The 13451-nt window shown below is 40.6% G+C and overlaps 1 protein-coding gene across 1 annotated transcript; it reads left to right on the top strand.

Annotated features, from left to right (window-relative positions):
* Window positions 1-7584: 7584 nt before the first annotated feature.
* On the top strand, window positions 7585-10088 carry LOC310881017 (tRNA selenocysteine 1-associated protein 1-like). The gene is made up of 4 exons (XM_083797677.1): window positions 7585-7787; window positions 7969-8164; window positions 8691-8736; window positions 9555-10088. Exons 1-4 carry the CDS (start codon window positions 7717-7719, stop codon window positions 9689-9691), a joined length of 450 nt encoding a protein of 149 aa, XP_083653803.1. The 5' UTR covers window positions 7585-7716; the 3' UTR covers window positions 9692-10088.
* Window positions 10089-13451: the final 3363 nt, after the last annotated feature.

Genomic DNA, 13451 nt, shown 5'->3' with positions numbered 1-13451 from the left:
GTTAATTAGGTTAATAGAGTATCTGCTATAAATATGAATGTAGGAGAGCATTACATTAAGCGCTGCGTTTGTTAGGGTGCATCTGCCCCCTTCTATTCTAAGTGGTGTTTGTTGCTGGAAGTAAAACTGCAAGATGAAAAGCAGATGGGTTGCATCTCCTTTACGTGTTAGGATGTAATTGTAAATGAGGTACTAAGAGAATTAGCCAGATAATCGGTGTTTCATTTTAAGTAAATACAATTTGTGGAATTGAAAAGGAAATGTTTGTAAAGCTCAACACTCCTGTCCCACCTTCAGCCCAGGTGAAGAAAGAATAGGAAAGAGCTTCAGTTCCAAATACATGGCGAAAGCTGCGAATCTTTGAGCCTTAGCTTACAATGGCTCCTGTGGATTAAAATTTAAACTGCAAACAGAAGTGGAGTGTTTTACGTTAAAAACCCTTTTCTGAATTTTGTTTTTAAGCAATTGCAATTGTTTTCAACAGTTTCATAAAGTGTGTTTTTCACATTGTTCAAAGACTTCATTTTTGACTAAAAAAAAACCAACAAACAAACCACAAAACAACTATGTTCAAGGTAGATTTACAAGCAACTTGAGCTGCTGTTTAAGATGCATTTCCTTTAGTCTTTCTGTATTAGTAGCTTGTCTTTTCTGTTAAAATTGCCACCTTTTAAATAAGGAGTTGTCCTGTGTCCGATGCATTTTGAAAAAGATTATAGAAAATTAGACAGTTGTTCAATTGTCTTGAGTTTTTATTATTTAATTAATATTCAGCATCTGTGGGAAAATACCGCATGGATTGCTGCTCCGAGTACAAACTTCTGTACAGTTACTGGAGTAGATTTGAGTCATCTGCTACGGAAGGAGGAGCTTTAGAAATTTGATTCGATTGGGCATCGCGTCTTAATCAAATTGTATTATTTCCATTCCACGTTGGACTGTCAGATTTCAGTCAGCTACTGTCTGTTTGTACTTGTATCGACCAGTGAAAATGTTGATTTAAAGCTTGCTTGGAAACAAAGAGTTAAATGAAGCTTTAACGAAATGTTCTGTTGTGACCCAGTGCAGCAGATGAAATTTCATCCGTTTAGATAAGATTTCTGGGGACTTCCTGTTGCGCTCGGTCTGAATGTCTAGTTGTAACCATTGGCACCTGAGTTGAAATTTTTGCCCTCTAGTAAAGTCACTTAGTTACATGTAGTGAGGTGCTGCGCTAACAGGAAGACTTTTTTTTCTTGCTTCCTAGACTTTGGATTGTTGAAAACACGCTCTTCTACGTCTGCGCAACCTACAACAAGCACAGTGGTTTATACTAGGCCTGCAATAACAACTTTTTCTGCAGGTAAAGAGACTTCTAAACAAGCATCGTACTGGCAATCTGATACATGTGACCCTTTTCTGCAAAACAAAGACATAAAGGACAAATGTGTAACTTGTCAAGCTACTAAAGCGTCAACAGTTGAGAGTATGAAACAGACAGTAAGTTCAAGTCAATGCGACACCTCAAAGCCAGCAGCGCCCCCAGCAGGGATGCTGGGCTTTGGAGACAAATTCAAAACAGTACCTGGAACGTGGGATTGCGATACATGTCTTGTCCAAAACAAACCGGAAGCTACAAAATGTATAGCATGTGAGACACCAAAACCTGGAACGGGAGTAATGCCTGCTCTGACATGACCAGTGGTCACAGACAGCTCGGTGACAGTGACATCCTCCTCGAGCAGCACTGACACAACAGCCACTCTGGGCTTTGGAGACAAATTTAAGAAGGCGAAAGGCTCTTGGGACTGTGGAATATGCCTTGTACCAAATAAGACGGAAGATAACAAATGTGTAGCCTGTCAGTCTGAGAAACCAGGTATGGTCCTTTTTTTCCTGTTGTTTCCATCCTAGCCTCTGTGAATCTTGTACAGAATAAAAGTACGTTGCATATATGGAATATTTTAAGCAACACGATTCCCAGGTACGGTTGATGGGTTAGCGGCTGTCTGCAGGATTGGTTTACAGGCACTTCAGAGGTCTCAGCCCAGGTTCCAGCCTGTCGCATAAATTGAACTGATTGTGAAATGTATTAGTACGGAGCTGGATCAATGCAGATACCCCCGGCTTTGCAGCTGGTGAGGGAAGATGGCTGAAGTGGGTGACTTAATTTAAAAACAACATAGTGATTTTTCACTGGTGAAAATGAGAACTCCATAGAAAGAGTTAAAAATGACTGCGTTTTTCTCTTTCAAAAAATAAGTAAAAAAAATTACAGAATGTGGCCAAAATGCCTCTACTCACCGTTTGTATGTAATTGAGGGGAGATGTGAAGCCAGATTTCAAGACAGTGTAGTCTTAACTAGTCTTAAGCTAAAGCAGAGAGATGCCTATGAAGGTCAGTGGTAGGCTTCAAGAAAGCGAGTGACCCGCTGGGTAACTTCTTCAGGGCAGTACTGGGTTGTTTCCCATTGTGTGTGACCGTAATTGATTTTGAGCGTGGTTGTATTGTTTTTAAAATACGATTCTAATTCTAACTTTGACTCTAAATGTCATTTAACATGCCATTACATCGAAAAACACCTGTGCAAATATATCCTGGAAGAAACAAATTAAGATGGACTAGACCGGGCTTTTGTAATCATCCTGTGCGGTAAGACTGAAATTTCATGAGGTAAGATAATGGATTTCAGACAGAGTTGATTCTCTTGGACTTCCAACCTCTGAGCGGTCAGTCGGCATCTTTGTCTGAGGCTCTTGCCATTGCAAGGAGGAATTTTGGAAATGAGGGGTTTACTGTGACCATGGTGCAGTGAATTGCACGGTTACGTTGCACTTGTCAAGAGGAAGAGCGATGCAAGTAATACTAGGATAAAAGTTTTCTGCGTGTGCCGTGGAAGGGAAGAGCCATTCTTGTCTTTCCGGTTTTGAATTTGAAGCGTTATCTTCTGCTTCTCTCTTAAAAGGCACCTTTTTTTTAAAAGGCACCTGTCAGGCCTCTTTATGGAGGTTACACTGTGGTCAACAGCAGCAGAAGCTTGTGTGCTGAACAGAGTTGTGTGTTGTTTGGAAGCTTTGAGTTCCACTCTGTTTTTTTTGTTTGTTTGTTTGTTTCTTTGTGGGTTTTTGGTGGCTTTTATTTTTTTCAGGGGCGGGGGGGGGAGTTGTGGAGTAGTTTTGAACATTTCTGTGGGATTTGACAAATCAGATTTAAAAGTTAATGCTCATTTTATAGTTCATGTTCAAACAGGATGGTTAACTGTCTTGTTTGTCTCACAGAGGGTCCAACACCTGTGACCAGTAGCAGTGCATCTGCATTTTCTGCTCCTTCTGGAGAATTTCTGGATTTAGACAAATTCAAGAAGCCTGAAGGAAGCTGGGATTGGGAGACCTGCTTGGTTCAAAACAAAGCAGAGGCCACGAAGTGTGTAGCCTGTGAAAGTGCAAAGCCAAGCACCAAAGCAGAGCTCAAAGGTAATCCTTAATGATTAAAACGAGGATGCATATTCTGTGATTTATTTTTTGGTTTGCTCTGATTTTTTTTATTTTCTTACCTGTTAAGCACAATTATTTTTTCCTTTGAGGTGTGGCAAAATTATTCGTTTTTCCTGTAGGAATATTGCCTAGATAACATCTGTTTCCACACTTTTCCCCAAGAATAAGTTTATCCTTTTTAGAGAAAAGCTTTCATTAATGACGTGCTTGTTCTTTACATGCCCTACACGTTGTTCATTTGGAGTTCAGACTAAAAACATGATCTTTCAAAGAAGTTCGTATACTTTTTAAAGCCAGGTGGTGGGCAGAAAACACAATTGTGAAAAGTTTTATGTAGAGAGGAAGCATGGGGTTTTCTTGTTTGTTTTACTGTTTGGTGGGTTGTTTTTTAAACAGTTTTGACTGGAAAGATCAGGACTAGAATGTAGTTCAAACCTTCATGTACTTCAGGTAAACAGAATATCTTTTGTCTTCACTTGTGCGCTTATGTCCATCAAGTAAGACCTCTGAAACCATACTAGAAAAAATCTGCGGGATTTGATATGTTCATGTACTAGAGCTTTAGAAAAAGTTTAATTCCTATATGCAGCATGTCTTCTGTCCTGGTTATTGATACGTACGCAATTAGTAGCAATCCCTTTTTTGATCTCAACACTAGGTTTAGACAAAAAATTGCGACACCTTAAGGAACCTGTCCTGCATCTCATACAAGCACAGAAGTTGCAGTGTCTCAATGCTAGCAGTACAGTTGGTGGTAAAATCTTTAGTAGGGTGAAATAGAGGCCTCACACTTTTCAGAGAAAAAAAGAGATGAGAGAGAGTATCTTATTCCCACGTACTTGCAACTATGCTGCAGAGTGTACTGCTGTTACTCTAGTGCTACAAAGGTCCAAAAATCACTGAACAGTTATTAGCCAGTTTTGTATTCCTTTAATTTGTTGAAAGACTGCAGTAGAGGATTGAAGTTTTTATTGAGGATCACTGTGTGGAAAAATTCTGATTGTTAAATGTCATTTGTATGACTTAAGAACCGCGTTTTGGAGTACAGAATTCAGTATTAATTCCAGAAGGGGTAAGGGGAAGGACATTAGCTAGTAATCCCGAACAAAAGCAGTGTATAGAGCTATACTGATTTTAATCGCAGTATTCTTACAGTTGGTCTGTTACTGAACAGATATGTTTTGGGGAGATATGGTGGCCAGGGAGGCGTGTGTGTTTGTGTGCTTCCTCTTCTAGTTAAGGTTCTGGGGTTTGGTTTTGTCAGGAAAATTCGATGAGGCACCTTGTGTAAAAGGAAATGTTAACCAGCATTTTTCAACACGGTGTAGTCCCTTAAAAGTGTCATAGATGAAAAGAGGCCATAAACGCTGGGGGAAAAAGTTAGTGGGAAACTGAGAGCAGGATCACATTCAGTAGTGAGAGAGCAGCAGCCTAGGGAAAGCTGATGAATGACTGTAACAGATAGTTCTATTTTAAGTGTAAAACAACACTCAGTACTTTATAATGGTGGTCTTACCAGAGGGTTCTTCTCCATGGCTCCTAAAAGCACGTCTTGAAGGCATTCGAGTGCAGTGAACTTAAGCTGTAAGAGTTGGGCTGGTAAGCTTGGCCTGATTTGAAGCTGTAGGCACGGGGCTATAATTTCTGAACAGGCTACAAAAGAAACTGTACCACTGTGCTTTTCAGTGCTCCGTTTAGCAAAGCCATCAAATTGTTGCAGGCAATTGATGTTGTTCTTCTAAGAGCACCTGAAAGATATTTTTGTTTGAAGAGTTCAGAGGTACCGGTTAATACTGGTTCAGATAATTACAGCCAGCTCTTGGTGTTTGTGACCAATAAAGTTTGTGGCTCCAAAAGGAGTGGGTTAGTGCTAACTGATTAACTGCTGTATATGCAGAAATATGGAATCTGATTACTTACGCAGAGAGCACTTAAAATGTATTGTTTTGCTGGCTCTCAGTGAGTTGCATCTTAATGCTACCAAGGAATAAGCTTTTTGCTCCTGGCCCAAGTTTTTTAATTTGGTGAAAGCCTTTTCTGTGCACGTGCACATGCCAGAGAGGTTGCTTAAGTAATAGAAGCTATAGTAGCTGCTATCTTCTGTTTTTTGTAGAAGACAGAAACTGAATTCGTTAGCTTTGTAACTGTTATGCATACTAGAATTGGTTTTCTCCCTTTTGAAAATAGTAGAGGGTATGCCTATGTCAGATTTGGTGAGCAAGGTGATCAGATGAGGGCACTGCAAGACTGCCAGAACGCACCAGGTCTGGGGGGAAAAGGAATCCGGCTGAGCATAGGAATTTCTAAAAGGTAACCAAGGAGTTGTGCATTGATACAGTTATTCTAAATAATCGGATTCTTGTAGCTCTGCCTTTGGAAAGTCTGTGGCCCTTGCTGTAGTGGCTGCACACAGGATGCAGTCTACAAAACCAGAAATGCAGAAGTCCTATGTTTTGACTCCCTGGATTCATCAACCTGCTTCAGGATGGCTGGGGGAATCCAACTGTTAAGTCTAGCCAGACAGCGCAACTTGGGCTTAGCTGCCATTGTAACCAGCCTTGTTTCTCAACAGTAGCAAAGCTGAATGCATTGGTAAATATTTTCAGGTTTGGGCCTGCATAAGGTAGAAGGGACAACAAGTGGTTTTATATGCTAGGAAGTTCTTGTTCTTAGAGCTTTCCCTCTAGTTTGAGAGAAGCACATAACTAGTTTTACAGTGGGTTGAAAGGAAAGAAGTGGGGGGGAAAAATGGGAACGCAGGGAGAAAGCCAAAGGCGTTATTACTAGAACAGGTTTAGAATGCTATTTTTTGCTTTTCATGAGCTTAGGGCAATGGGGAGTTTAAAGCTTAGCACTTCCTGAGAGGGTTTCTTACTCTACCGGCTCAGTTCTATCACTTATTTAAGGCAATTCAGGTCTCTGAACGGTTAAAGAATTGATACCAAATTTGATGAACTCTGATCCAGGATACTGACAAAACAGGACTTCATATAAACAATTTCAGTATGTTCATGAGGTTAGCTTGTGTGTTCTGTTAAATAGTAAAAAATGACACTTCTGTTTCTGTTTACCTAGCATAATTCTGCAAATGTTGCCTCCTTCTGCTTTAGAATGGAAATGCTCTTCTCCAAGAGAGCACTGTCCAAACTTCTTTGCCAAAATTTTTTGATTAAATTAATATTGTTTTATTTTGAAAACAAGAATAAGCCACAAACATGTTTTCTTGCTTCGGCTATCCAGAAGAACGTCAACAGTATTTTCAGATTTTCCTTCCCTACACAACTGTATGTAGGAAGAGTGCAGTTGGAAGCAGAAGACGTAAGATGATGTATCTTCTGTTTGTTTACTACAGTAACAAGACAATGGATTACCTCTTTATTAGAACTTGTGTAGCTTTGCAGTATTGAAACAAATGTAGGTATTAAAATACACATCAGTAGTACGTTTCTGAATGGCTGAGTACCGTGCTCTCTTAGCATTGAAATACCCAGCCATTGGATTAGTTTGTCCCTCATGTTTGCTTAGTTTGGAAGCTATTTCAGAATGCCTTCAGCTTGTATTCTTCCCCAAAAGCATAGAACTCACTTCTCTGCATCCCCAATTCAAGTCAGAGAAACTGGGCACTGCAACCACAGGAGGTCTGCCTGTACAGAATCAGTGAAGACAAGTCTAAACAGCGGATTTTTTTGAATATGCAGCTGGGTTATCTGAATGTTCTTTATGCAGTGTACCTCAGTTTTAGTACAGATAGCACTTGTCTTGGTTCTTGTCATTAGTCTGAAGCTGCCCCTGAGAAAATCTTGAAAGGGAAAGTAGTGAAAGCTAATCAGCTGGCCCTTTCTTCTTAAGAACCAGCGTATTTTGTAATTCTCCCACTAATAATAAGGCGTCACGCTGGAGAATCGCGATTGTGTTGTTAAGCAAGACTGACTTCACCTGAGCGGTATAGTTGGCAGCTGTTGAATGTTTAATGGACTTTAAACAAACAAAAAAACTGAGCAGGTGGAGGTAGACATGGCAAACTGACAGGCGGTGTCAGATGCTTCTTTGAAATGGATAATCTGACTCCATTCACTTCTTTCTGGAAATAAGATCTAGTAATTAAACAAATAAAAGATAGAAGGGTTAAGACTGCATCTTTAAAGCAGCTGTGCTTGATAAATGTCTCTGGTCTTAAATCAATCTTTAGCAAAGCACAGAGACTTAGCAGCAGCTTGCTTATGCCAACGCTAAAAATACTTGATGTGTACAGGTAACCATGTCAAGGCTCTGGAGTTAATCCATGAGAACAATTCCTTCTGGTATTGGCAAAGGTGAGGATGCTTGCTTCTATAGAAATGAGGTTTTGAGCTGTGACTTAAGCTGTCACTTAGGTGACTGTTTAGGAAAGCTTCCTTTTAAGCTTTGAAGTATGTAAGCTGACAAATTGTTTAAGTTCAGAACTGGGTTTACAGTCTCTTGTTCTCTGACTGTATGCAACTTCTCATGTTTCAGACTGAAAGCAGAATTGCAGCGGTACCAGTCATACAACTATAATGATTATTGCCAAGATTACCAGAACTACCACTCGCAGAGGAGTTACGATGCTTACGCTGACTACAACTACAGCTCCTATGCTCCCTATGACAGCATGCAAGCTGTTGGAGACTGCTCTTTAGGAGATTCTTTAATGGCTCCAGCTGTTTTTGAGGTAAAGATAGTGCACGCTTGCTGTAAAGAAAATATTTCACAGATAATATGTTGTACAGATTTGTGTGAATCAGCAAAAAGAATCCGAAGTTGAAAACATGCTTTCTGCTTAGTGTGAAGTTAAAAGAGCAGATTCCATTCAGAGGTGTTTGTATTTAAGTGCTTAAATAGTAAATCCATAGAATTAGTGATTTATACACCATTATTTGTTCACGCATACCAAAGAATGGTTTTGACAGCATAATTGCGTACGCTTCTTCTGTTCCTGTTCTTCTGATTTGCTTTGCTTAAAGCAAATTAAACAGTTGTTGTAAGTGGTCTTATCGTGGTCAATTTATTAGTTGTGACCTCCGGAAGTCCCTTCCAACCTGTACTGCAATATTGGCTTTCTTCTAAAAATAAGTAGATAAAATGCCGTCTATCCTTGTAGTTGTAGGAAGAAGGAATGGATTGAGACTGCAGCACTTTGAATCTGTGATGCTTTCTGAAATGAGTTATGATTAAACTTAGCCTTTTCTGTCTTTCAGGAATCTTCAGTTATGACTGCAATCGGTGATGACCTAATTACTGATGGTAATAAGGGTTCTATCATTGTCACTTGAGTTTAGCCATCCTTGTGCCTTTTAACAATACAAGCCAACCTCTACTGGATGAAGAACATCTTGAAAGTTCAGCTGAGGTCAAACCTCTGTGGGGTTGATCTGCAATCAGCTGGGGTTTTAAAGCTGATACAGCATACACTGACCGCATCAAGTAAAACGGGACACTGTCAATGCTTCGCAGCAGGTTTCTTGTACCTGTGCCTTCATTCCCATTTGAAAATGGTCTAAGACAGAATTTTGTTCTTTGTATTGGTTCCGCTAAACAGATTTTATATTAGAAACTCAGTAATATGCAAAAGCTTTGTTCTCCACCCTGAGGTAAAAGCTTATGTTGCAGATTCCAAAAGGAGGATTCAGCTTGCACTTACAAATACGGTACAAAACATATTTGTGTCCTGGAAGGTTTGCAAAGTTCCTCACGTGGAGGCATTTTGTGTTAGTGTTTAGAAACTATCCTATGTAACGTGTATTGCCGTAGAAGTGAATTAAATGACTCTTGGGAGGGTTTCATGGCTGATTATCCGTAAACGTTATCTTTACTATCTTAAACATTGTCTTTGTCTTTATCTTGAAAGACAATTCTAGTCCCAGCCTTCTAATATACAAATTCCCAAAAGTTGGAGTTGTGAGGCTCAAAATTTTAGAGGACTAAATACCTCACTAAAATTAGTAGATCTAATAGCTTATTACACTTAGCTTAAAATACATTTTATTAGCCATTTCACGTGAAGTTTTTTTGTGCGCATGCCTCAGATTTGATACTTGGACTTACCAGGCTTTTATTTTCAGATCCACAGCTCTACTTGGATGTTGATGAAATGAACAGACAATTCACGGAGACAAGCGAAGAACTCTACGATTCACTCATGAATTGTCACTGGCAACCTCTGGATACGGTCACTTCTGAAATCCCCTCTGCTATTTAAGTGTCTTCTAGAGCATGACCGTTAGGACCAAAGTGCTAAAACTACATTTCTTCTACATTATTCTAGCTCATAAGTTTTAAAGCACAATGATAGGTTGGGTTTTTTTTGCTATGCTTTTGACAGTTTCTGTAATCTTTTTGTTCATCACTCTCTTGGAGCACCATGAAGTCATGTAAATATTCGAGAAATGTAAAGAGGTAAATGGGGTCTAAAGATAGACTTGCCTGTGTAAATAAAAAATTTGTTTCTGCAAACCTGCCAGCAAGGGATTTTACCTGTACCTGTGTGCAGCACGTTCTCTTCCGGCTTATGGAATTTAACAAGGTAGTAAGGGTATTTCATCTGTCTTTATTTTTATATGGGCATTAGGACACAAGCAAAATCTAGCTTCCCCTTGTTTTCCTGGTTCCTTAGGTAAGCGACAAGCCAAGCCTTTCATGTGCTTGCTTAGACTGGAAGTATGTATGGGAGACACTCACAGGCCTTGCTATGGAAACACCTGTGCCCACTTTTTCCTGCAGGCTGCTGGCTCTAACTGTACTACTGATACATGCTAGGTCAGCTAAAATCGGCTTATAAATAGGGTATGTTAAGCATATGGAAGTGTAGACTTCAACTGCCATAGCTACAAACATCCCGTGGAATGAGGATGATGTCTGCTGGCACTCTCTGCATCAGCATTCAGTTTTCCCTTGCCCTTCTTACTGTTAGACTTCTCAGCTGACGCTTTACAGCGAAGAAATTGCTACAACATAATCCGTGTTCTTAAACCTAAAAAAAAAAAAATCTTGGAGAAAACAACTTGCTGGTTTTCCCTCCTTGCTGGCAAGGAGAAAAATAGTCCACCAGGAACAACAAAAAAATCCTAGTAACAGCTCCTTAAGTTATACCCTCTGCTACCCTCTCTGATTGCTCTGGTCTTCCTTCATTCACGGTAATGAAGTTTTAAAGCTCTGGTAGAAGGATGACAGTACTCAAGTCAAAGGAGATGAGAGCAATGAGGAAAGCTTTGCTTTAAGCTAGAGCAGTCTTGCGAGTTGCTGCCTTTATGCTGTTCTTATCTTGAAGGGTACAGAGTCTTTTCCACTCATAGGGACTCCATAACCCTATGAGTATGGAGAAATAGTTGCTAATTAACAGTGTGTATAATAAGTAAGTGAGGCTGGAAACAAAAGAATATTCCTCCAAGAAAAAAAAGGAAGCAGAAATTACTGTACTTAATAGCTGGGGAAGCTGTTAAAGCTAGTTGACACAGTTCTGGTACTGCCGTGTGTGTTTTGGGGGCAACATAAACCATAATTGCTGTGATGGCAGGTAAGAATCCAGTTCTTTTTTATGGCTTAGTGTAGTCAGTGAAAGCAGTGGTCCTAAGCTGCATGCTGTTCTTAAATGTAATGCAAATTCTCTTTTGTGACTCCTCAGTACTTCCAGGTTACTTGTAGCTGATCACCAGCAACTGCTTCTGTTAGCTATTAGCTGTTGGGTTTTTGCTAGGAATACTTTCAGTCCTGAATTGAAATGATGACATCCTGAAACAGAAGAGGCTCTTGGAGTATTGTAGGAAGCACATTCTTCCTGGTTCTAGTGCAGGTGTACACGTAGGAGGAGACAGAAGGCAAAGAACCTCACATAGGTGGAGGGGGTGAGGTGGCATCACAGTTAGAGCTGTTGCAGTTAACTCTTCCCAAAGCATGAAAGCAACGTGGCTGGGAACGGGGATTTGTTGGGTTGCTTCTTTGTGTGAGCCAGGGAGTCTTTTGAGGGGCAGATTAATAAGAATATGACACAAGGTAGAGGTGGAATAGATGAAGCAAAGAATCTGGGTGGGAAAAGGGTTGCTTGTACGTGTCTATGGAATTGTTTCAGGGGACTGAGCTGGGGCAAATTCAAGATAATAGATGCAGCCTCCTTGAATTTGGATGGCAGTGCTGAAGCTTCAGAACCTTACAAGGTTTGATGCCACTGCAATTGTAGTGCATAGCTGTGGTACTTGAGCTCAGAAGTGCAAACTGCACAGGATTTTTTTATCTATTTTCTTCAATGTGAGCAGCAAAACATCTTCCAGGAATGTGCCTGGGTGCTACGCTGCTTTGACACGGCTTGCTTTGCATCACCAAACACAGTAGTTAGGTTGCATCGAGTACTTTGTGGAAACATTCATTGTGTTGTCACCCAGAAATGGGATGCTACAGATATGTGTTGGCCCAGCAGTATCAGTGCTGGTTTTTGGCCTTTGAGAGGTTGGTCCATAACATGTGACCTGTGTAACGAGAGGCCCACATAGATTGGTGACTTCATTAAGTCTGATGCTGTGGTGGTGTGTGACCCAAGGCCCTGAACGTCAGAAAATCAGGCTGTGGCCACCTATTTTATGCAGACTTTGCCTATTAACAAGGTCTCTACACTGTACGTTAGAGACGTGCGCCTCCTTTTCCGGACTAGATAGCGAAAATACCAGTTTTGTAGTTCAGTGAATGAGATTGGTTGGGCTGTTTGTTCTCCAGAGCTGAAAAATGTTGGGAGTGTATTCTCTTGGAGTCCACAGAAATGAAAATGATGAGAGGAAGAGAACGTTGGTTGCAGCCCGCGTGCTGCTGTTATAAAGTAGTTCTCTGATGTCTTTTTCCCTCTGCTGAGACTTATCAGCCTATCGTCCTTTCCTGTTAGGAGCGCATACCTGGCTTGGGATGGTGTGCGCAGTGCAGATTCTTTACCGTAAGAGCACAGTGAATGCCAGACTTCTTCCTGTACTGCCGTGTTAACCGTGAGTCACAAATTCAGGAAGCAGTGATTGCATCGGAACTGCTAGAATGCTTTGCGGAGTCTTTTTACTGGGTAAACTTCACAGCTGCAGTTACAACTTCCAGCCTGTGTTAGCTGAACACATCGTACTGGTGCCCGCCATCAGTTTGACAAAGATGGGATTGCAGTAGGAACTTGCTTTTTTCCTTCTTTTTAATTAAACAAGTCTTTGAAGCAACTTTTCCAACACCGCCATACTTCACTTCTTCCAGTTATTTTCTGTTTTACTTAGCTGAAATGTTTTTTTTTCTTCCAAGCTTGAGGAAGTTTTCTACAAGAATGTCCCGTAATGATTTCATAAACTCTTTTCGTTGTACCTAGCTGCAACAGAGAGTGCTTTTATTCAAAAACCTGCTGGTTTTCTCTTCCAAGAAGTAGTGGGGTTTTTCCTATCTCTTCACTGATGGGAAAGGCTGTAGGACAGTAGCTTGAGGGGCTACTAATGCTGTCATCAGTGAGCCGGGAAAAGGCAGGAGTCCGAAACGGGTAAAAAGTACTTAAAAGGATACCAAAAGAGTAAATGGTACTTAAGCCGTGGATGTTTCTTTTTGCAGGGATGCTCTGGACTAACCGCTTCTTTCTAGCACTACCTCAAAGTAACTTGCAGATAGACCTCACAGGGAAGGTTGATCAAATGGTGATGATTGCTGTCATTCTGCTGGACACGCAGATACTTGCCTTTCGTTTTGGCTCATTTTTAATACCAATTAACTTCAGTGCATCGCGTTAATAGACACCGTTTGACTGCATCGGCAAATGTTTCTGAGTCGTGAGTGTCATTAAAGGCCTGTCACCCTATGGAAATCCTTCTAAATAAGAAAAATGGCATTTAAATAAATAAATAAAGCAGCGTTTGAACTTATGGGGATGCAGTGCAGTGAGACCAGAGAGTGCACTGGCACCACTGGGAATGCAGTGCAGTGAGTCCAGAGAGTGCACTGGCACCACTCTGGATGCA

This window comes from Anser anser, assembly GCF_964211835.1.
Source record: "Anser anser genome assembly, chromosome: 13".
Lineage (NCBI taxonomy): Eukaryota > Metazoa > Chordata > Aves > Anseriformes > Anatidae > Anser > Anser anser.
The sequence above is the reverse complement of the archived record's forward strand: the minus strand, read 5'-3'. Positions and strand labels throughout refer to the sequence as shown.